We start from the raw sequence: 22,384 nt of genomic DNA on the forward strand, positions 1-22,384 counted from the left end.
TGAAAAACTCAAAATGTGTAGTGGTGAACAAGCTGTTGGTTAGCAAATGCCACTTGATTGCATTGTTGATGACACCTTCCATCACTTTGATGACATCTTTTTATTTTTCAAAGCAGTCTGAATTTAGCCAAATATTCTTAAATTTCCAAAGTGCACACATTGTGTGCTGCTCAGTTGATGGGAAACAAAACATTTGTCCTTTCTTCTTTGGATTAATTCAATATGAAAACAGACAAAGACATTGGCTAACAGTTACTATCAGGTACATAGCAGCAATGCAAATTTAATCCACAATTTTTCAGTAACAGGCTTATTTTAAAAAATATTTTATTCCATTTAAAACAAAAGGACATTCTGGACTGCCATTTAATACACCAAAAATACACCAACTAGAACCTTGTTGTTCCCTCAAAGGAAATGTCAGCTGGCAAGTAGACCAATATTCTGTCCACCTTATCGCTCAATGCTGCTTTGACATAGCTGGCAGATGACAGAGCATTAAGAGAAAGAGATATTTTCATCACACCAGCATTACTCATATAGTGATAATCTCAGCAGAGTGTCCTAGTGCAGAACTAAATGAAACTCATTATGACTAAGAGGTCAGAATCTAATCCTTCAACACACACTGTAGTCCTCAAAAGAAAATGAAATTTCTATCTAGGGATGTTCATGTACATCTTACTGGCCACAAACAATCAAGGTTCCAAAAATCCTCATTCAGGGCTAGAATAAGGCACTAAAATTGGCCTTAGCATCCTGAGTTAAGGAGGAGTTGGGGGTGCAGGAACCCAGCTGGAAAGTGCATTTGTTATGTACATGAATCGAGGACATACTGGACAGGCTCCAAAATCCACTATATTCAAAGAGCGTACAGTCACCCACTACATGGGCTCGCATGAAGAATGATCAGTTCAGCAAGGTACTTGGGCACCCAACACCCAAATTCTAGCAAGAAGATGAGCAGAGGAGAAAGAATGCTGCTTGACATATCAAACAGGACGAATACAGGATGTTGTGGGAGAATTATTGTAAAAGGACAGTTATAGAGTTTAAATATTGCACTGTGGAGCTATCAAAACAGAACTGTTCCAAAATATCATTTCTTTACAAACAGTTTCCACCAGTACATTAATGATTAGGGACTACAAAGGATGAAGCAAGTTGAGGTCTTGACTTACATTTTATTCCACTCTGTGGTGTAGATGGTGATAAGAATCAAAAACCTAGCGCAACATGAACAACAAGAGACCCCTCCCCCCATCAAAAACAAATACTGGGATTAAAAAATATACACTAACTTTTAAGATTAACTGTCATAATTTTAATGTATCTCATCACTTGCTCCTAACTGAGATGAACCACATCAAAACAGTTATTAGCTCACTAGTAATTTGAACAGTGGCAGTTTATTACCATTTTTTGTAAATAACACAGACAGTTATCTTTATACAAGGAAAAAGGTGATGCAGAAATACTGAGACAGTTCATTTTGGATGCCTTGTTTTGAACATCTACCTCACTGATGACGATTTCAAAACTGTAAATAATAGGTGTAGATAAACTTCTATTGCAATTGAGAAACCATTTACATTAACTGAATTCAGATTACAGGGGGAAAGTCTCACTTCGGAAGAAATCTGCACATAAATAAAAATGAAAAATTGGGCAGAGTTCTGCATCAAGTTGAAGAACCGGGCACTACCAGTTCAAATCGGCCAACTTGTCCTTCTTGTGCAAGCTGGTTCATAATATCATCTACACGGACCTTTCTGCTCACAACCAAATAACGCTCCTTTCCTTTTCCATAGGATTTACTCTTGAGGCCATACTTTGCAGCCATTTGATGGATTTGCATTCGCTCATCGTTGGTTAGCTCTTTGGAAAAGGTCAGTTCTTCCTGCTTGTCCGAGCGGGCATAGTTTTTGATAAGATCTTCTATATCACGCTTGTTTAATTTAGAACCACTCTTGCTCATCTCTAAACCCAGGCCCTCTCTCTTGAACTGTTCTTTTACAATGATTGGCTCTGCAATACCTTCACCCTCTTTCCCCAAACCACCTCCTTTCCACCCCATTTTCCGTAAAAGCTGATTGCCAATGTTGTCCTCTGTGATCTTTTGTTTAAGAGCTTCCTCAGCCGACCTTCCGAGAATTGCACTTCGAGAGATGGCTGCATCGGTGTTTCCTGGTTTGCTCGATTTTACAACAGGTTGCGTTTCCCTCAGTATTGTCAAAGCTTTTTCTGCCGCTGTATGCTTCACCAACTTCTTGGTTCCATAAGCCTCAGCAATAAAGTGATCTTCAACAAAAACACGACATTGCCAGATCTGACTGGGCGTCAGGTGAAACTTGTAATCCACGGTCATTCTGTTAAATTGAGCTGAATTGTTCAGAATGCAGACAGCATTTTTTGCGGTCTCCAAAATGACAAAATCCATCCAGTGCTTCTTTTTGAGATCCTTCGAATTCCGATTGTTCTGTTTAGTTGTTTCATTCCCTTTATTGGCTGTATCTTTAGTATCTTTGCTTGGGATTTTCTCATCTGGTTTTTTGAGAGCAGGAGGAATGTCATTTCGAGGGGTGTTTTTTTCACATAATATTAAATCATCAATACAATTACTTTTACACTTGCGCTTCACAACCTCAACCACCACATCTTTAAGGAACAATTTTAAGGCTTGCTCAGAGGCCCTATCGCGAGCTCCAATTTTGCTGCCAGCATAACCTGTAGCCAAGTAGACACCCTGACATCTCAACTCACAGGCATAGCCATCTGTCAAGACTTTCTTATTTTTTGGTACATCAGCTGGAGGGATCTCCTTCAGCGATACGTAGAAATACTGAGGATTTGTTTTACATGTCTGAATACAGCTGCTTAGCACGTCACTGTGGTTTAGCTGGTTACTGAAACCTCCAATAGAACTAAGCTTTCTTGACACAGATATCTGAAGCATATTAAAGAAAGTCTGTCTGCTCTTTATTGCAGATGGAGAAAAGCCACCAGATGGAGATTCCTTGCTTGACAAAGGTTCTGGAAGGACTGACTTGCTGGCATTCTTCTTAGAAGATTTTCTACTTTTCGACCGTTTGGTCTGTGTGAAACCCAGGCCCTTGTAGCCCTGTTTATTGGCAACTGGGGTCTTGGAAAAATCCGGTCCCCTCATTGTTGGATAAAGATCTGATGGATTGGAATGATAAGCTTCATATTTAGCAGAATAATTCTGCTGTATTTTAGACATGTAAGTGCTTAAACAGCTTATCCCATTAACGCAGTTTCCACTTTTGGCTTGCTCTCCATCTGTGAAGATGGTTTTGCACAAAGAGTCATAATCACACGTGTTAGAATTCTGAGAAGTGGCAGGATCCAGTGGGCCATTTGAACTTTTGCTAGATTTGCTTGTTTTTGAGGTGGATTGAGACTCTGCTTTTACCGATTTCTCCTCCATTCTAATCAAACAATTTGAATTATCTTCATCTAAATCTGCCCACCTTCGTGGCTTGTCTGATTGACTTGGCTTTTTCTTCACTTCATTCTCCTCCTTGGTGCTGCTGCTAACAAATGCAACTGGCTCAAAACGAAACCGAGGGCGAAATAAAGGCGGTTTCCGCTTTGCTGTTGGATTTTCACCTAAGAAGGTGGACACAGATAGCGAGCGTGTTAGTTTGTAGTTTCAAAACATTGCCTGCCTTGCACATCAACAAGTTATATCTTTTATTTCTAAAGAATTAAGTCTGGAAACTTCAGCAATATATATGCATCTACATATTCCTTGCTCTTTTGCTCATCAGCTAGTATTAATGCAATTATTGCTAAAACCATTTCAAACAGAACACAAAAGCTAGAGTCAAGGAAATATCTATTTTGACAATGCCTGTTGGGGTCTGTCTGTGCAGACTCCTTTCTCTGCAGTCAAATTGCATAAGTTTGTTTTGAGAGTAACTATGGAATAAGACTCCTAAATGATCTGATATGCCAGGTGACATGGAGATGAAGGATATGGAAATTATGTTCGACAAATTTACTAGAGTCATTTGAGCATGTAACAAACAGAGTTGATAAAGGAGAATCTGCAGCTGTATTGTATTTGCAGAAGGCATTCAAGAAGGTGTCACATAGAAAAAGGTACTGCACAAAATAGGAGCTCATGGTGTTAGGGGTAATGTATAAGCACAGATTGAGGATTGGCAAATGGGCAGGAGATAGAGTCAGGATTAATGGGAAATTTTCAGTTTGATAAGAAATAACTAGTTGAAAGACACAGGGAACAGTCGTATGGTCTCATGTTATTTGCTATCTATATTAATGATTTGGAAGGGGGTTGCAAAGTGTGATGTGTAATTATTTGCTGATGATACAAAAATAGGTGGGGAGGCCTGCTGTGATAAGGACACAAGAAAACTGCAAGAGAATTTAGATAGGTTGAGTGATTGGGCAAAAAACTTGGCAGGTGGAGTTTAATGTAGGAAAGTGAGAGACAAACACTTTGGCAGGAAGAATCCAACAGCAAACTAAAACTTAAATAGAGAGAAACTCCAAAAGTGAGCATCACAGACGGGATCAGATTCTTTTTATGCATGAAACAGAAATGTTAGCATGCAGTGTAGCAATTAAATAAAACAAATGCGATTTTGGACTTTATTGCTAGAGGCTTGCAGTTTAAAATGGGAGTCTTGTTACGACTGTATGGTGTTGGTAAAGCCACATTGGAAGTACACGTAATGTTCGTCTCCATTTTTAATCAAAGATATGCTGGCACTGGAGGCAGTACAAAAGTGATTCATTAGGCTAATTCCGGAAATGAAGGAATTGATTTATCAAGAACATGTTGATTTTAGAAGAATGTAATGTAACCTTATTGAAACATACAAGATTCTGAGGGGACTTGACAGGATAGAATGTTTAGAGTATAGGGGCAAGGATATCTTTCTGTAATTGTGTAGGGCCTTGATGAGACCATACCTGGAGTATTGTATGCAGTTTTGATCTCCTTGTCAGAGGAAGGATGTTCTGCTACAGAGGGAGAGCAATGAAGATTTACCAGACCGATTTCTGAGATGGCAGGACTGATGTATGAAGAAAGACTAGATTGTTTAGGATTATATCCACAGGGGTTTAGAAGAATGAAGATCTCATAGAAACCTATAAAATTCTAACAGAACCAAACAGGAAGAAAATGCTTGATGACTTAGAGAACCCAGAACCAAAGTGACATTCTAAGGATCTGCAGTAGGCCATTTATGACTGAGATGAAGAGAGATTTCTTCACCCAGAGTGGTGAGCTTGTGGAATTTCCTACCACTGAAAACAGCGGAGGCCAAAACATTGGATGTTTTCAGGAAGGTGCTAGATATAGCTTCTGGGATCAAAGGGTTTGTGAGAAATCCAGAACGAGGCACTGAGTTGGATAATCAGCCATGATCGTATTGAATAGCAGATCTGGCTCAAAGGGCCGAATGGCCTGCTCTTGTTTCTATTTTCTATGTTACATTCCCACTAGTGGCAGAATCCCAAATTGGGGATATAGTTACAAATTAAAGGGACACTTATTTAAAAGTATGAGAAGGAATTACTTTTCTCAGTGGGTACAGAATGTCTAGAATTCTCAAGCCCAGAAATGTGTGGAGGCTATATTAGTGAAAGTATTTAAAGAGGAAGTAGAATTTTAAAATATTGAGGAGGTGAGAGCTACAAGGAGATAGCACAAAAGAGGTGTTGAGGCTTGGAGCAGATCAGGCAAGATCTCATTGATTGGCAGGACGGGAGACTGGGCGCCTCCTAGCAGAGCGCTTTAGGGAACATCTCCGAGACACCCGCACCAATCAACCAAACCGCCCCGTGGCCCAACATTTCAACTCCCCCTCCCACTCTGCCGAGGATATGGAGGTGCTGGGCCTCCTCCACAGCCGCTCCCTCACCACCAGACGCATGGATGAAGAACGCCTCATCTTCCACCTCAGAACACTTCAACCCCAGGGCATCAATGTGGACTTCAACAGCTTCCTCATTTCCCCTTCCCCCACCTCATCCTAGTTTCTAACCTCCAGCTCAACACTGTCCCCTTATCTTGTCCGACCTGCCCAGCTCCTTTTCCACCTATCCACTCCACCCTCTCCTCCCTGACCTATCACCTTCATCCCTTCCCCCACTGACCTATTGTACTCTATGCTACTCTCTCCCCACCCCCACCCTCCTCTAGCTTATCTCTCCACGCTTCAGGCTCTCTGCCTTTATTCCTGGTGAAGGGCTTTTGCCCGAAACGTCGATTTTGCCTGTCCTTGGATGCTGCCTGAATTGCTGTGCTCTTCCAGCACCACTAATTCAAAAGCTGAATGGCCTATCCCTACTCTCTTATGATCTCTCTTATATAATATGTCTATTAGGAACACTGCATCAATCCCAGAGACTTAGAATAAACACTTTAATAGTTCTATCATTCAGTTAATATTTCCCTCATTAAAACTGCTATTTGTTAAACTTAAAGAAACGCTGCAAAGTTACTTGCTGCACATTTCTTCCACTTAGCATGCAACTGCACTTAGCTAGATGCTGGATTAGACCTCAACTCCTGTTGTACACAGCAGGATCTTTCCCATACTTTTGAATATTACAATTTTTCAAATTAGTATTTAAACTATCTGGCATTCACTAAGCCAAACACTTTTAGTAACTCTAGATGTGGGAATTTCTGAGAAGCAGAACTTATGAATGCAATAAAGCTGACTGATGTTTACAGAATAGATACCGAAGCATTGATGTCACAACTTTGATCTTGATCATAAGCAAAATCAGCAACTGGAGAATAATGTTAATCTCCCTCAATACTCAAGACTGTGTGCAATTCCTACACAGACCTAATAAATCAACTGGCAAAATATGTTTCTGTAGTGTTCACATATGGATAAGCATGCACTCGGATGAAAATTGAAAATTTCCCATTAAGTGCATCAGTTTCTGCTTAAATATGTAGGAGAGCATTATTATTGCAGACAACACACTTCAGAATGAATTTTTGGTTGGAAATTAATTTCAAAAGGCAGCATATTCAGTTATTGAAGAAAATCAATTCTGGCAAAATAACCAAATGTCATAAATGGAGTAAGGACAGAACCTAGGTCTACTGCTGGATCCAAAATGCTGATTATCTGGTGGAAGTGGTGGAAAAAAATGAGGAGAACTCCCTCTCTTTCGGTCTTCCAATCATGAAACTATAATTATTTTCAGGCCAGGAAACAATACTGCCCACAATTTGGCAGAAACTAAAAATTCAGTAAAGATTACAGTGAATGCTGTTCCATGAAATAAGTGCCTTGGTGGTTCAATAATTTTGCTCTTCAGAGATTGAAATTGTTGGTGCAATTTAGTTTTGTAATCTAACAAACTCAGAAGGGCTTCATGCAATCACTGAACATTCAGTCTGCAGCAACCTACTCAAATGACAGATACAAAGCATTGAAGGGAAATTAGTCAGAATACAAAGCTTATGAACATATAGAGTCATAGAGATGTACAGCATGGAAACAAACCCTTCGGTCCAACCCGTCCATGCCGACCAGATATCCCAACCCAATCTAGTCCCACCTGCCAGCACCCGGCCCATATCCCTCCAAACCCTTCCTATTCATATACCCATCCAAATGCCTCTTAAATGTTGCAATTGTACCAGCCTCCACCACTTCCTCTGGCAGCTCATTCCATACACGTACCACCCTCTGCGTGAAAAAGTTGCCCCTTAGGTCTCTTTTATATCTTTCCCCTCTCACCCTAAACCTATGCCCTCTAGTTCTGGACTCCCCCTCCCCAGGGAAAAGACTTTGCCTATTTATCCGATCCATGTCCCTCATAATTTTGTAAACTTCTATAAGGTCACCCCTCAGCCTCCGACGCTCCAGGGAAAACAGCCCCAGCCTGTTCAGCCTCTCCCCGTAGCTCAGATCCTCCAACCCTGGCAATATCCTTGTAAATCTTTTCTGTACCCTTTCAAGTTTCACAACATCTTTCCGATAGGAAGGAGACCAGAATTGCAAGCAATATTCCAACAGTGGCCTAACCAATGTCCTGTACAGCCGCAACATGACCTCCCAACTCCTGTACTCAATACTCTGACCAATAAAGGAAAGCATACCAAACGCCTTCTTCACTATCCTATCTACCTGCGAGTCCACTTTCAAGGAGCTATGAACCTGCACTCCAAGGTCTCTTTGTTCAGCAACACTCCCTAGGACCTTACCATTAAGTGTATAAGTCCTGCTAAGATTTGCTTTCCCAAAATGCAGCACCTCGCATTTATCTGAATTAAACTCCATCTGTCACTTCTCAGCCCATTGGCCCATCTGGTCCAGATCCTATTGTAATCTGAGGTAACCCTCTTCGCTGTCCACCACATCTCCAATTTTGGTGTCATGTGCAAACTTACTAACTGTAGCTATTATGCTCGCATCCAAATCATTTATGTAAATGATGAAAAGTAGAGGGCCCAACACCGATCCTTGTGGGACTCCACTGGTCACAGGCCTCCAGTCTGAAAAACAATCCTCCACCACCACCTTCTGTCTTCTACCTTTGAGCCAGTTCTGTATCCAAATGGCTAGTTATCCCTGTATTCCATAAGATCTAACGTTGCTAATCAGTCTCCCATGGGGAACCTTGTTGAACGCCTTACTGAAGTTCAAAAAGATCACATCTACTGCTCTGCCCTCATCAATCTTCTTTGTTACTTCTTCAAAAAACTCAATCAAGTTTGTGAGGCATGAGTTCCCACGCACAAAGCCATGTTGACTATCCCGAATCAGTTCTTGCCTTTCCAAATACATGTACATCCTGTCCCTCAAGATTCCCTCCAACAACTTGCCCACCACTGAGGTCAGGCTCCCTGGCTTGTCTTTACCGCCCTTCTTAAACAGCTCTTGAGAAAAAGGGTTAAGAGGCTCTAGATTTCATTAGTTTTAAGGACTGGTGCTGTGGAAGGAAAGTCCTTGAATATTTTTAAGGTGGAGGTAGATCAATAAGCAAAGGATGCAAAGCTATCAGAGGAAGATGGGAACACAGATTAGAGGCTACAATCAGATCAGCCAAGGTCTTATGGAACAGCAGAGCAGGGGCTGAATGGCCTAATATTGTTCAGAGTTTGTATGCTCTTATGAAAATAGGGAGTTATTATAAAATACATGAATAGGACTATACTGCTTGAACAGAAGATAAGCACTAATTGTTTAGTCTGAATTGCCTATTTCCATATTATAAATACCAACATAATAGGACAGTCTTTTTCACTTACCATTGTCAGAATTGGATCTTTTGTTTGTTGCGCTCCCAGGAACCAACTCGCATGATCCAATATCACCAACATCAATACCTTCAGCCATTCGAAAGACTCTCTCTAAAAGGTCTGGGCTGTATCTTTTAATAAAAACAAAAAATTTATTTGCATAACTTCACCATTACCATCTTCACCTCTTATCTGATAAGTACACTTCATGGTAAATTAGAGCAAAATTATTGTAAATTTAGAACATAAAAGGTGTATCAATATATCATGGTCAACAGTACATTCTTTCTCTTTGTTTTGGCCCACTCTTTCCCCACCACACATGCAAGTTAACATTAACACACCAGGAACAATTGCCAAAGCATGACAAACGCATCCTAGTAGCTGAGAGGGAATCTTGTCCAATGTTTTTGTGTTTCAGTAAATGATATTGCCAACACCTACTAGACCCAAGATTTGTTACACACCATCTGATCTTGCACAGACTGCGCATCATCACGACTTAATCAAAGTCTAGAAACTTCCCACCTGACAGCACTGCTAGAGAGTACTTTTTTCTCATTCACTTGTGAGCTGTGGGCATCACTAGCTGGTCAGTATTTATTACCCGCCTGTAGTTGCACTGTTTGCTACAGGAACTATCAAGGTAGCAGTTCATCACCCCCTTCTTAGGGGAACTTAGAGTTATGCATTAAGTATCGACACATAAGTAGGGATTTTATGGGAAAAGGAGTGAAACAGAGGTCTACAGCACAGGAAGATGCACTTCAGCCCATCAAGCGTGCCTTGGTCAAAAACAAGCATCTAACTACTCTAATCCCACTTTCCAGTACTCGGCTAATAGTCTGATATGCCTTAACATCATTAGTGCATATCTAAATACTTCTTAAACGTTATGAGGGTTCTGCCTTTGTCACCCTTACAGGCTTTTCCAGCAACACATCATCAGCTCTGATCTACAGCATCTGCAGTCCTCACTTTCTCCTCACTCTTACAGGCAAGTGAGTTCCGGATTCCCACCACCCTCTGGGTGAAAAAATACTTCCTCACATCCCCTCGCCTTAAATCTATGCCTCCTGTTCATCAATCCTTCCACCAAGGGGGAACCTTCCTTCTCATCTACTTATCTATGCCCCTCATAACCTTATACATCTCAATCATGAGTCTCAAGCGAGATATCAACAGCCCAAACAAAGACCAAATTCAAATGCTTCATTTAACGAAAAGTATACGTGCTTTCCAATGAAAGTCACCAAGAAATAGCTCATCAAATAAAAATGCACAAATATCTACTGGACAATTACAATTGCAGTAAATTATAAATCCAGTGTTTTATAACTGATTCATGTGTCATACACTTTTAAATGCATATCAATAGATATTTTTGGTCCTATGACTAAGTAACACCTTTCAAAACAGCATCTTTTAAATTCCTTCCAATGAGATGCCAAACCAAAGTCCTTTCCTTCAAATGGTTGGAGTAGATCACTTGACATTACTTCAAAGAGAAACAATATGTTTGCCCAGGTGCCCTGGCCAATATTTATCCCTCAACCAAGTCTGCTAAAATTGGTTCTTTGGTCTAATATCACTGCTGTTTGTGCAAGACATGGACATAAAAGTTGTCTGCTGCATTTCCTAGATATAAAAATGCAAGTTAAGAATGAGCGATTTATTTAATAAGATCATAGCTGATCTGCCAGTGGTCCTACCGCCATAACCTTTGACTCTCTTCTTAGTTAAGCATCTATCTACCTTTGCCTTATGATTATTGACTGCTTTTCCCTCCAATGCCCTTTGTAGTCAATTTCCAAAGATGCTCAACTTTCAAAGAAAAAAAATTCTCTTCAATCTTAAATAGGCGTATTTTTAACGTGTAGCACCTGGTTCTAGTGCCGAGGAAACATCCTTTCAGCATCCATCTTGTCAAGTTCTCTCATTGTCGTAAACTCCAAAGGACACAGACCCATGCTGTCAAACCTCTCCTCATAAGATAATCCCTTCATTCCAGAAATCAGTTGAGTAAACCTTTTCTGAACTGCTTCTAACAAATTTAAATTCCTTCTTAAATAAAGAAATGCAAACTGTACACAGTATTCCAGATGCAGTTTCACCAATGCCCTGCAGAACTGCAGCAAAATATCTCTTATATTCCATTCTACTTGCAATAAACAACATTCCATTTACCTTCCTAATCATTTGCTGTACCTCAATAATAATTTATGATTCAGGTATAAGGACATCCAGATCTCTCTGCATATCTAGGTTCTGCAATCTCTCTCCATTTAAATTATTAACTGCTTTTCCTTCTGCCAGCCAACGCGGACAAATTCACATTTTCCTACAGTATATACTTCGTTTGCTGAATTTTTGTTTACTCACTCAACCTGTATTTCTCTTTGCAAACCCCTTATAGCCTCTTCACAACTCATTCTACTACCTTCATCAAATTTAGCAACCATACCTTCAGGGTTTTCATCTAAGTCATTGAGATAAATTATAAATAGTTCCAATTCCTGTGGCATTCCACTCGTCACATCTTGCCAATTAAGTTATTCATGCTTTCTGTTAGCTAACCAATCCTCCAAACGTCCTGACGCGTAAACCCTATACCACGAGTTCTTGTCGAGTGCATTCTGAAAGTCTAAGTACAGCCATCCACTGGTTTCCCTTTATATATCACTTAGAGTCATAGAGATGTACAGCACGGAAACAGGCCCTTTGATCCAACTCGTCCATGCTGACAAGATATCCCAACCTCATCTAGTCCCACTTGCTCCCTCAAAGAAATCCAGTAAACTAGTCAATCATGATTTTCTTTTCCCAAAATCATACGAAGTGATATTTTCTACATGCCTCTTTATAACCTCCTGAATAATAGTAATTTTGTTAGTACTGTTTCTATTCTTTCTAAATGGGAGTAAACAAAGACAGCCATAGATTAACAGATTGCCTATACACAGAAAATCCTAGATTACTTCTGGTCAGTTTCACTATTGTTATGTGAGCAAAGCAGTTGTCAAGTGTACTGTAAAAGTGCACAAACAATAAATTAGCAGATAACTAGATATCTGCTTTAAATTGAGAGAGAAAGGAATGCTTTCCAGGTCAGCACTGATCACCTGTAAATAGTGCTACATGATCTTTTATATGCACTTAAACTAACAGGGGCTTGGCTTAATACCTTGTCCACAAGTCTGTTCTGAATATGCTACATCTTTAGCACTGTATTTACGTATCAGTACTGCGTTCAAGTCCACAGTGGTTTGAATCCACAATCTTCCACAGTGACTAAGCCAAGATGTTTATTCGAAATCAAAACAAATCTTTGTTTGGGGCAGCACAGTGGCTCAGTGGTTAGTACTGCTATCTCACAGTGCCAGGTTCAATTCGGGCAACTGTGTGTGGAGTTTGCACATTCTCCTGGTGTCTGCATGGGTTTCCTCCCGCAACCCAAAGATGTTCAGGTTATGTGAACTGGCCATGCTAAATTGCCCACAGTATTCAGAGATGTGTAGATTAGGTGCATTACTCAGGGGTAAATGTAGGGAAATGGGTCTGGGTGGGTTACTCTTCAGAGGGTCAGTGCGGATTTGTTGGGCCGAATGGCCAGTTTCCATATTGTAGGAATTCTAATTCTAATTCTAAAAAAAATGCATCAACTATTTTTTTTGTTACTGAAAGTGTTTTGATTAAAACTTGATCAATGGTGTCACTTTTAAAAATTTATACATAACCCCAAAGTCAAAAAAGTATTGTGAATATAAAATTTTTGAAAGTACGAAAAGCACATTTGAATGCGTGGATGTCATTTTAAAAATAAAGCAGAAGAACTCACCCCTCTGCTGGATACCAAATCTTTATGCGCTCTAACATCTACCCACCCAAGTTCCTTGGCAATAACTCTACACTAACTTTATGAATACAGAAAAGTAGGCAAGGAGCCCAGAGCAATTTTGCTGAATTATAAGCTCTTGGGATTGTGTTTTTAATTTGAAAAATGAAGACAGTCATGTGACCTGTTCTGGGGTCAGCCAGACAGCAAGCCTGAGAGATTTGGTTGTTTCAGATTAAAGGGGATCTAGATTGTTTTACTGAGGAGAGGATGTTGAAAAATGTGGTGCTGGAAAAACACAGCAGGCCAGGCAGCATCCGAGGAGCAGGAGAATCGACGTTTCGGGCATAAGCCCTTCTTCAAAAACCCTGAAGAAGGGCTTATGTCCGAAACGTCGATTCTCCTTCTCCTTGGATGCTGCCTGGCCTGCTGTGTTTTTCCAGCACCACATTTTTCAACTCTGGTCTCCAGCACCTGCAGTCCTCACTTTCTCCTGAGAAGAGGATGTAAAGTATTTATGCTAGGAGACAAACCGAAGTGCTTTTAGATGGGACCTTTATTGAGGAAGCAATTGTGATGTCAGCTGACATGCTTTCCTTTGAGACATATCACTGAATCACACAGTCAGTTGTCTGGGTGGAGGAGAAACAAGGAGGGCATAGACAGAGAAAGTGCGCATGAGAAACAAAACAGACAGACACAGAACAGTTCGAGGCTGAAAGCCTCAATGGTTCACTGTCAAAAGCAGGAGGGGAAGCTTGCGCTTGGATTGAAAGATCAAATTTGTAAGGACTTGAATCGAAGCTGGAAGACTCATCATGCTTCCACGACAGGAAGATCTTCGATAATACTCTTTCAACATGAAGGTCAATTCTAGGATTACAAGCTAATAGGCTGGGAAAGGAAAAGAACAAAAGTAACCTTAGGAGTTAAGAATCATTCAAATAAAAGCAATGTACTGGGAATGCTGGAAATCCAAATTAAAAAAGGAAGTGCATAGGATCTCAGCAGGTCTGGCAGCATCTGTGTAGAGGGTAATCAAGTTAATGCTTTGTATTGAGTATGACTTCAATATTTTTATTTGAAACAAAAATTACCTTGGGCTGATTCTGGGAAAATTGAACATATACTTAAATAACAACATACTGAATCGTGCAAAATGTGTTTTTCAGTTGTGCTGAAGATAAAAGAAGAGGGTTATTTCATTCTGTGGCTTTAGGTAGTTACCTTTGAGTATAATACTTAATCAATAAAGCTTTCGGACTTTGTTACAGTAAACATTTTAAAATGTGAAATCTGGTGTTATTCTTTCAGCTATTAACTGAAGTTTGAACTTCTTTTTGAGAGTTATCAGTCTTCATGGAGGTTGTCACAACTGATGCTCAATTGTTTTACAATTACCTCAGGACAGATATAAAACCAAAAATTCACCATGTGGAAGACATCAGGTCCCACTGCTCTTAGCACCAATGTTGCTCCACCCTTTAACATCAAATGATGAAATGCTCAGACATTACAGGGAGAATGCATGTAAAACAAAAAGCACTTAATTGACTATTCCATTTTATTTTCCCTAATCACATGCCATCCTTATTCCATCAATAACATCCTCCAAAGTCAATGAGTATTTAAATTATTCCATAGGTGATCAAAAATACTCTTGCTTTTTAATTTACATTGAATATTACTTTCAACTTATAAATAATGCAAAAAATCTGAGTTTTCCTATTGTCATAAAAATGCTGTCAATCATGCTCAAAAGGTTCCTCTGGGTAGAGATAATAACATGCGACTGCAGGGCTCAAAACAAAAAACATGGGAGCACCAGCCGAGTCTGCATTTGGTTTGGAAGGCCATGGTAAGAAACCTTCTGTACAGAAGTTAGAAAAGCGAATGCTGTGTGCCGCACAATCAGAAGAATAAATTAACCTGTTCAGAAAGAAGAGAGCTTTGCACTGCATTCTCAAGCAAAAGGTTTAGTTGGAAGTGCAGATGGTAACCCTACAGTACTCTTTAAAGGTTGTCATACTGCAATTCTCCACTTCACCTTGTGACAGTACCTGAAATTTCTCCATCAGTTTGGAGTTAACAACAAGTTTGTTTGATGCTAAGATACCCATTGGTTCAAAGCTGTGATAGGCGGTTCCCACCCAGGAGGAATACAGGTGAGCTGAAACTACCAACAATATTAATGGTTCTTCAGGTTGGCACACCATACATTTTGAATGCTTTAAAAGGTTCCTGGAATAACAAAGGAAAAGTCGTGATTTTGGTCTTTAAGTCAAACTACCTCTGTCAGAGTAATGCAAAACCCAGAGGAAAAACAATTAAGGGTGACTCTTCATCTTGAAGCACTTCAGTCCACAAGATTGCTATCTGGTTTAGGGTTCCAGGAGTTTGAACCAGAAATTATGAAGGAATTATGAAATATGCCCAAAACAAGTTGATATGTGCTCTCATGGGAAATATGGATGTGGACGTGAGGCTGTTTGCACAAAACCAGCTTGAATTGTTATTCTAAGTAGCAAGTCCAAGAGGTCCCTACAGACATTGCAGCCACAATAGATGTTTAAATTTGTGAAAAGCTCCTGAAAGCTAAGTGAAGTCCATCCACTGAGGGCTGAAATCTATATTTGTTTTAAGATTTAATGTACAAGATAAACAGAGAGTCCGTTAGGGGTTGAGATAACTCCAAAATGACAAGACTGTTGATGGAAAACTAGAATCCATTTAACCATCTGACAGGCTCATTATCCAATAGTGAATCAAGTAATTCAACAGTTTTTTTCAGGACACTGTTGCTGGACAAGACCAACAATTCACATTTCTCACAGCAAAAAGAAACTGAACACAACCAACAAGACTCCAGAAATCCTGTATTAAATATGAAATATAACTTTCTAATACACAATAAATTGTAGAACCAAATAGAAACAGATGGAAAAACAGCCAGGAGAAGACTACAATTCCACGGGATAAAGATTAATGGCACCCAGAACAAAAGACTAGTCCCTAAGCGATGGAATTCTTCCCATTCAGCTTTCAATAATCCAGCAGCCCAATAATGTTGTATTGAGCATGGTGGTTTTAGCTAAAACCAAATTCACCAATGCTATAGGCTTGACTGGATATTAGTCAGGCTTCAGCTATTGCTGCACACATTTGACAGGAACCAACCCTTGGTTCTTAAGTGTAGGTTCGCTAACTTAGATACTCTGATTTGATATAATTTATTATTGTCACATGTACCAAGATGCAGTGAAAAGTATTGCTGTGTTTGCTAATCAGACAAATCATACCTGACGTAAGCACATCAGGATAATAAAACAGAATGCAGAATATCGTGTTACAATAATAAAGATGCAGAGAAAGGTTAACTCTAGTATGAGAGGTCCATTCATAAACCTGGTAACAGCAGAGAAGAAATCGCTCTTGAATCTGTTGGTATACTTTTTCAAACTTTTCAATCTTCTGCCTGATGGAGGATGGAAGAGAGTATAATCAGGGTAGGAGGGCTCTTTGATCATGTTGGTTGCTTTCCCAAGGCAGCAGGAAGTGTGAATAGTCAATGGAAGGAAGGCTGGTTTTTACGATAGGTGGGCAGCATTCACAACTCTAATTTCTTGCAGTCTTGGGCAGAACAGTAGCTATATCAAGCTGTGATGCATCCGCATAGGATGCTTTCTATGGTGCATCTATAAAAATTGCTAAGAGTCATTGTGAACATGCCGAATTTCCTTCGCCTTCTGAGGAAGTAGAGGCATTGGTATGCTTTCTTGACTGTAGTGTTGCTGTGGATGAACCAAGATAAACTGTTGGCGATATTTACTCCTAGGAAACACTCGACCACCTCCAACTCTCACCATTGATGCAGTCAGAGGCGCATTTCCACATTCTACTTCCTGAAGTCGATGAGTAGTTCCTTCATTTTGCTGACACTGAGGCATAGACTGTTGTCTTTATACCATGTCACTAAGCTGTCTCTTTCCTGTACTTTGTTGCGTCGTTGTTTAAGATTCGACCCATTACAGTGATGTCATCGGCAAATTTATAAATTGAATAAGAGCTGAGATTGACCACACAGTCGCGAGTGTATAAGGAGTATAGTAAGGATCCAAGTACACAACTTTGCAGGGAATTGGTGTTGAGGATTATTGAGGAGGTGGTGTTGCCACTTATCCTTACAGATTGCAATCTGTGGGTCAGGAAATCAAGGATCCAAATGCAGAGGGGGGAAGCAGAGTCCCAGATCTGTGTCTGGAGGTGGGTTTGGTTGGAATTATAGTGTCGAAGGCTGAGATAAGGTCAATATATAGGAGCCTGATGTAGGTGTCCTTGTTATCCAGATGTTCCAGGGATGAGTGTAGGGCCAGGGAGATAGTGTCTACCATAGACCATCGCAACTGTACTTGGGACATGTGCAACATAGAGCAGCATAAACTAATCCTGTGAATTTCTGAATAGTTTGCTTTGGGTGACATCAAATGTGGTCATGAATACAAGTTGAGGGGGACAAAATCTCAATCAATTAGTCTTGTTTTGCTCGAGGCACCCAAGTTAAAATAATATCTGGACATGAGGAGTAATAGATCTTTCAACCTTTTAAGCCCACTCCACCAGTCAATAAGATCGTGGCTAGTCTTCCTCTTCAACATCATTTTCCTGCATTATCCTATCTCTCAATGTTTTTAACATGTGAAAGTAGATCAATCCCAGTTCTGAACATACTCAATAACTGAGACTCCACAGCCTCTGGTGCATGGAAATCCTCCAAGTAAAGAAATTCACCTTAGTTCTAAATGGCCTGTCCCTTATTCTGAGACTGTATAACCAGTTTCCACACCCCTCTGCCAGGATGAAGATCCTTCCTGCTGATCCTTGCAAGATTTGTATACGTTTAATGAGATTGTTGCTTTGTATTGTAAATATTTTTCTTGAATTATAATTCTTTAGTCCTCCAACTTTATAGTTTCCATTTAGAAACTACAACACATACCCAGAAACACTGGGAACCAATAATCATAACGAAACAAAAAGCAGACAATGTTTTTGGAAAGATCAGCTCTCTGACAATAAATCCCACTGTCTATTATCAAATTAAGACCGATTTACTTAGCAACCAATACCTCGCCCTCAGTTAACGGGTACACCAATTCCATTCAACTCTGAAAAAACACCTTCATATATGAAAACACAACTATTACTTCCTCAAAGCTAAATTACAATGTTATACAACAGCAAAGAAGCAATTCAAAATTTCTTCCTTTCTAACTACAGCATGAGACATTTGGTAACTAACTCTGCAAATTTTTTCACTTCAGAACAGAACGACTTTCCTCAAGAGTTACCTCTGAACAAAATAAGTGCAATTATTGAATCCCTCCACCTTTCAATAATAGCAGAATGTCAAAGCAGGCTTTAGATAAACTGTAACACAGACACTGAAAACATACCCAGTGAAACAGCATCCCAGTCTGGGATGTATGCTTGCCCACCTATCCCTTAGTGTGTCAGGGTAAACAGAACTCCTATTAAAAAGCCCAGCCAAAGATTTTTAAGAAAAGGACATTGCCCAGCCCTGGCACATTTTACCTGGGAGGCTTGTGGCAAGGATGGCAATGTGAGGGAGAAGGAAGAGAGGTGTGGTAAAAGAGATCAGAGGACAATAAAGGAAAGAGGAAAGGTGGTAGGATGATGAGGGAAAGAAAAGGGAAGGTGGTCAACGGAAAGCCACAAATAGAGCGAGAAAGAAAAGTAAGATAGAGTATGAGGAAGAAAACTAGCATGGAATATAAAGACAGATAGCAAACATTTCTATAAATATACAGAACGAAGGAGAGTGGCTCAAGTAAATGTTGGTTCTTTAGAGGATGAGACGGGGCAGTTAGTAATGGGATATAATGAAATAGCTGAGGCACCGAACAGATACTTTGCATCGGTCTTCACAGTGGAGGATACTAATAATGGGTCAAGTCAGTGATGAAGAAGCGAAGGTAGATGAGTACCTGGAAACAATTATTATTATTACGGAAGAGCTTGTGTTGGGTAAGCTCATGGAGCTAAGGATAGATAAGTCTCCTGGCCCTGATGGAATGCATCCCAGGGTACTAAGAGAGATGGCGGGAGAAATAGCAGATGTACTGGCTGTAATTTTCCAAAAGTTGCTGGACTCTGGGGTAGTCCCAGCAAATTGCAAAGTAGCAAATGTGATACCACTATTTAAAAAGGGAAGTAGACAAAAGATGGGGAACTATAGAACAACGAGCTTAACCTCTGTAGTGGAGAAGATGCTTCAGTCTATTATCAAGGAAGAAATAGCAGGGCATTTCGAAAGAAATAGTCCCATTGTACAAATGCAGCATGGGTTCATGAAGGGTAGGCCATGCTTCACAAATCTATTACTCAAAAGGTGGAGGGATTAAACAATTGCACTGATAGACATTTCAAGCAAGGTGGACATTGGGAACCCAGTGGATGTGGTACATCTAGATTTCCAAAAGGCCTTTGACAAGGTGCTGCACATGAGGCTGCTGCATAAGATGTGGGTGCATGGTGTTAGAGGTAAAGTATTAGCGTGGATAGAGGATTTGTTGACTGACAGGAAGCAAAGAGTACTACTCTGGCTGGCAATCAGTGACTAGTGGTGTCTCTAAAGGATCGGTGTTGGGACCACAATTATTTACAATTTTTGTAGATGATTTGGAGTTGGGGACCACATGTATAGTGTCATCGGCGAATTTTGACACCAATATGAGTGGCAGAGCAAAGTGTGCAGAGGACTGTGAAACTTTGCAGAGGAACACTGAGTGAGTGGGGAAAGGTCGGACAGATGGAATACAATGTTCGTAAATGTGAAGTCATACATTTTGGTAGGAGTAAAGCAAAATAGATTATTACTTGAATGGTAAAAAGTTGCAGATGCTGCTGTGCAGAGGATCTGGGTGTCCTTGTGCACGAATCTCAGAAGGGTGGTCTGCAGGTACAACAAGTAATTAGGAAGGCAAATGGAATTTCGTCCTTCATTGCTAAGGGTATTGAGTTTAAAAGCAGAGAGGTAATGTTAGAGCTGTACAAGGTGCTGGTGAGGCCACAACTGGAGTAGTGTGTGCAGATTTGGCCTCCTTACTTAGGGAAGGATGTACTGGCACTGGAGGGGGTGCAGAGGAGGTTGATTCCAGAGTTGAGGGGTTGTCTTATGAGGAGAGGCTGAGTAGATTGGGATTATATTCAGGAGAATTGGGGAGAATCATTAAAAACATAAAATTATGAAGGAAATTGACAAAATAGAAATAGATAGGATGTTTCCACTGGTAGGTGAAAGTAGGATAAGAGGGCATGGCCTCAAGATTAGAGGAAGGTGTAGAACTGAACTGAGAAGGAACTTCTTCACCCAGAGGATAGTTAATCTAATGAATTCCTTGCCCAGGGAAGTAGTTGACACTATTTCAGTAACCACTTATAAAGCTCAGGTAGTTACTTTTTTGAAAAGTAAAGGAATACGGTTAAAAATGCAGCTAAGTGGAGCTGAGTCCACAAAAAGATTAGCTGTGATCTTATTGAGTGGCAGGGCAGGCTCCAAGGGCCGGATGGCTTGCTCCTGCTCCTAGTTCTTATGGTGGGGTGATGAGGGAAGACAGGGAGTGGTAAGGGAAAGAGGAAAGATGGGGGGTGGTGAGGAAAAGAAGGTGGGAGAGTGTTGAGAGGAATCAAGGTAGGGAGGAATGGGTAGGTTTTGGGGGAGGTCAGGGACAGTGAGGGGATTAACAATGATTGATTTGGAGTTGGGGGTATCTGGAGGGAGGGAGGATGGGGAAGAGAAGGATCATGAGATGAGAGAGCTGAGGATAAATCAGAGGGAGTTAGGGAATGAGGAAGGACAAGAGGGGGTTCAAGGGAAAGCGAGGGGTCTGAGGAGGAGGAGGAGGAGCGGCGGTAGTCGGTTATATAGTGAAAGCCTGGTGGTGCGGAGTGAAGGGTGGACTGGAGGTCGGGGCCCGGGGCCTGGGGCCTGCTCCTCTCACTCACCTACAGCCCAGGAAGACATGGTTGGTCCAGACCATGGAGAGGGCGAGCAGCTGCTCCATCCTGTTTCCCGGGTAATTCTGGATGTGTCGAAGGATGAACTGCCGGCGGATCCTCCAATGCTTGTCGCTCTCCGACAGGCCTCGGTACTGCTCCACCGCCTCGGTGAGCTGCAGCTTCGGGCCGGCCAGCGACTCCACGCCGGCCGCCATCTTAGAGACCGGGCCCAGGCGGCGGCGGCGTCAGCAGCGCCCCGTCCGGCGCGCGCACACACACACACACACACACACACAGCGAGGGGAAAGCAATCGAGCCGCCCTCCCGGCTTCAAACACACCGTCGACGAGCAGCCGGCGACCAGGCCCCGGTCTGAACCGTGACAGCGGCTAACCGCCTCCTCCCGATTGCTGCGGCTGCCTTAGCTCCCGGCCGCCCGCTCCCAACTGGCGGAGGCCGGCCCGCCAGCGCCCCTAGTGCTGGCAGTGTGGAGGTGCGGGGGGGGGGTACACTGCTCCCCATCCCCCACCGCCAGCCGCCACAATGTATCCGCTCCGCTGTCACAAACACTGCCCTTGACAACAGCGACACAGGCAGCAAAAGCCAGCGAGAGCCCGCAAGCAGCAGCGCTCACTGCCACACACTACACCCTCACCCCACTGGCACTCACCGTGTGGTCGCGCACCTCCACCCCAGCCCCCCCAAAACCAATTCGCATGTAGCAGGCTCTCGTGTGATAAACAGACAGAGAGATGTTCCTCTGTTGTGGTGAGGGACAACGGGAACGACTCGCCTACTCTTCTGCAAAATAGGGATGAAGGATGTAAAATTACCGAGGACGGCAAGGATGGCTCCTTTACTCTTCAGGAGAGTGATGAGGGCTGCATAATGGCCAGGACACCAGGAATGATTCACTCACTCTTCTTCAAAATAGGAGGGAGGTGCGATGGCCAGGACACCAGAATTTGATTTAATTTATTATTGTCGCACGTACCTAGGTTCAGTGAAAACATCATCTGTTTTGTGCGCAGTACAGGCAAATCATTACCATACAAAGTGCAGAAGAGTGATAGAACAGAGCAAAACATACAAGTCACCGTGCCTGTGGAGAAGGTGCACAAAGAGTGAGGTCCCAACATTAAATTTGCAATTTGAAAGGTCCATTCAGAGGCCTCATAACAGCAGGGAAGAAGCTCTTCTTGAACCTGTTGGTCTGTGTGTTTAAGGAATGGCTCACTTATCCTTCAAAATAGTGATGAGAG

The 22,384-nt window shown here is 41.5% G+C and overlaps 1 protein-coding gene across 1 annotated transcript; it reads right to left on the reverse strand.

Moving 5' to 3' along the window:
* Nucleotides 1-309: 309 nt before the first annotated feature.
* nkrf (NFKB repressing factor) lies at nt 310-21,563 on the reverse strand. The gene is made up of 3 exons (XM_043705088.2): nt 21,129-21,563; nt 9,278-9,399; nt 310-3,630 (listed from the first exon to the last, which is right to left on the reverse strand). Exons 1-3 carry the CDS (start codon nt 21,335-21,337, stop codon nt 1,682-1,684), a joined length of 2,280 nt encoding a protein of 759 aa, XP_043561023.1. The 5' UTR covers nt 21,338-21,563; the 3' UTR covers nt 310-1,681.
* Nucleotides 21,564-22,384: the final 821 nt, after the last annotated feature.

The sequence above is a fragment of the Chiloscyllium plagiosum genome, unplaced genomic scaffold (genome assembly GCF_037043375.1).
Source record: "Chiloscyllium plagiosum isolate Xiang-an unplaced genomic scaffold, Cpla_swu_hap1 HiC_scaffold_11, whole genome shotgun sequence".
Classification (NCBI taxonomy): Eukaryota; Metazoa; Chordata; class Chondrichthyes; order Orectolobiformes; family Hemiscylliidae; genus Chiloscyllium; species Chiloscyllium plagiosum.

Excerpts from the sequence above, each read along its gene's own strand:
- nkrf (XM_043705088.2), bottom strand. The coding sequence starts at position 21,337 with ATGGCGGCCGGCGTGGAGTCGCTGGCCGGCCCGAAGCTGCAGCTCACC. Across the intron at positions 9,400-21,128 it reads CATGTCTTCCTGGGCTGTAG|ATACAGCCCAGACCTTTTAG; the intron begins GTGAGTGAGAGG and ends TTTTATTAAAAG. Across the intron at positions 3,631-9,277 it reads AAGATCCAATTCTGACAATG|GTGAAAATCCAACAGCAAAG; the intron begins GTAAGTGAAAAA and ends CCACCTTCTTAG.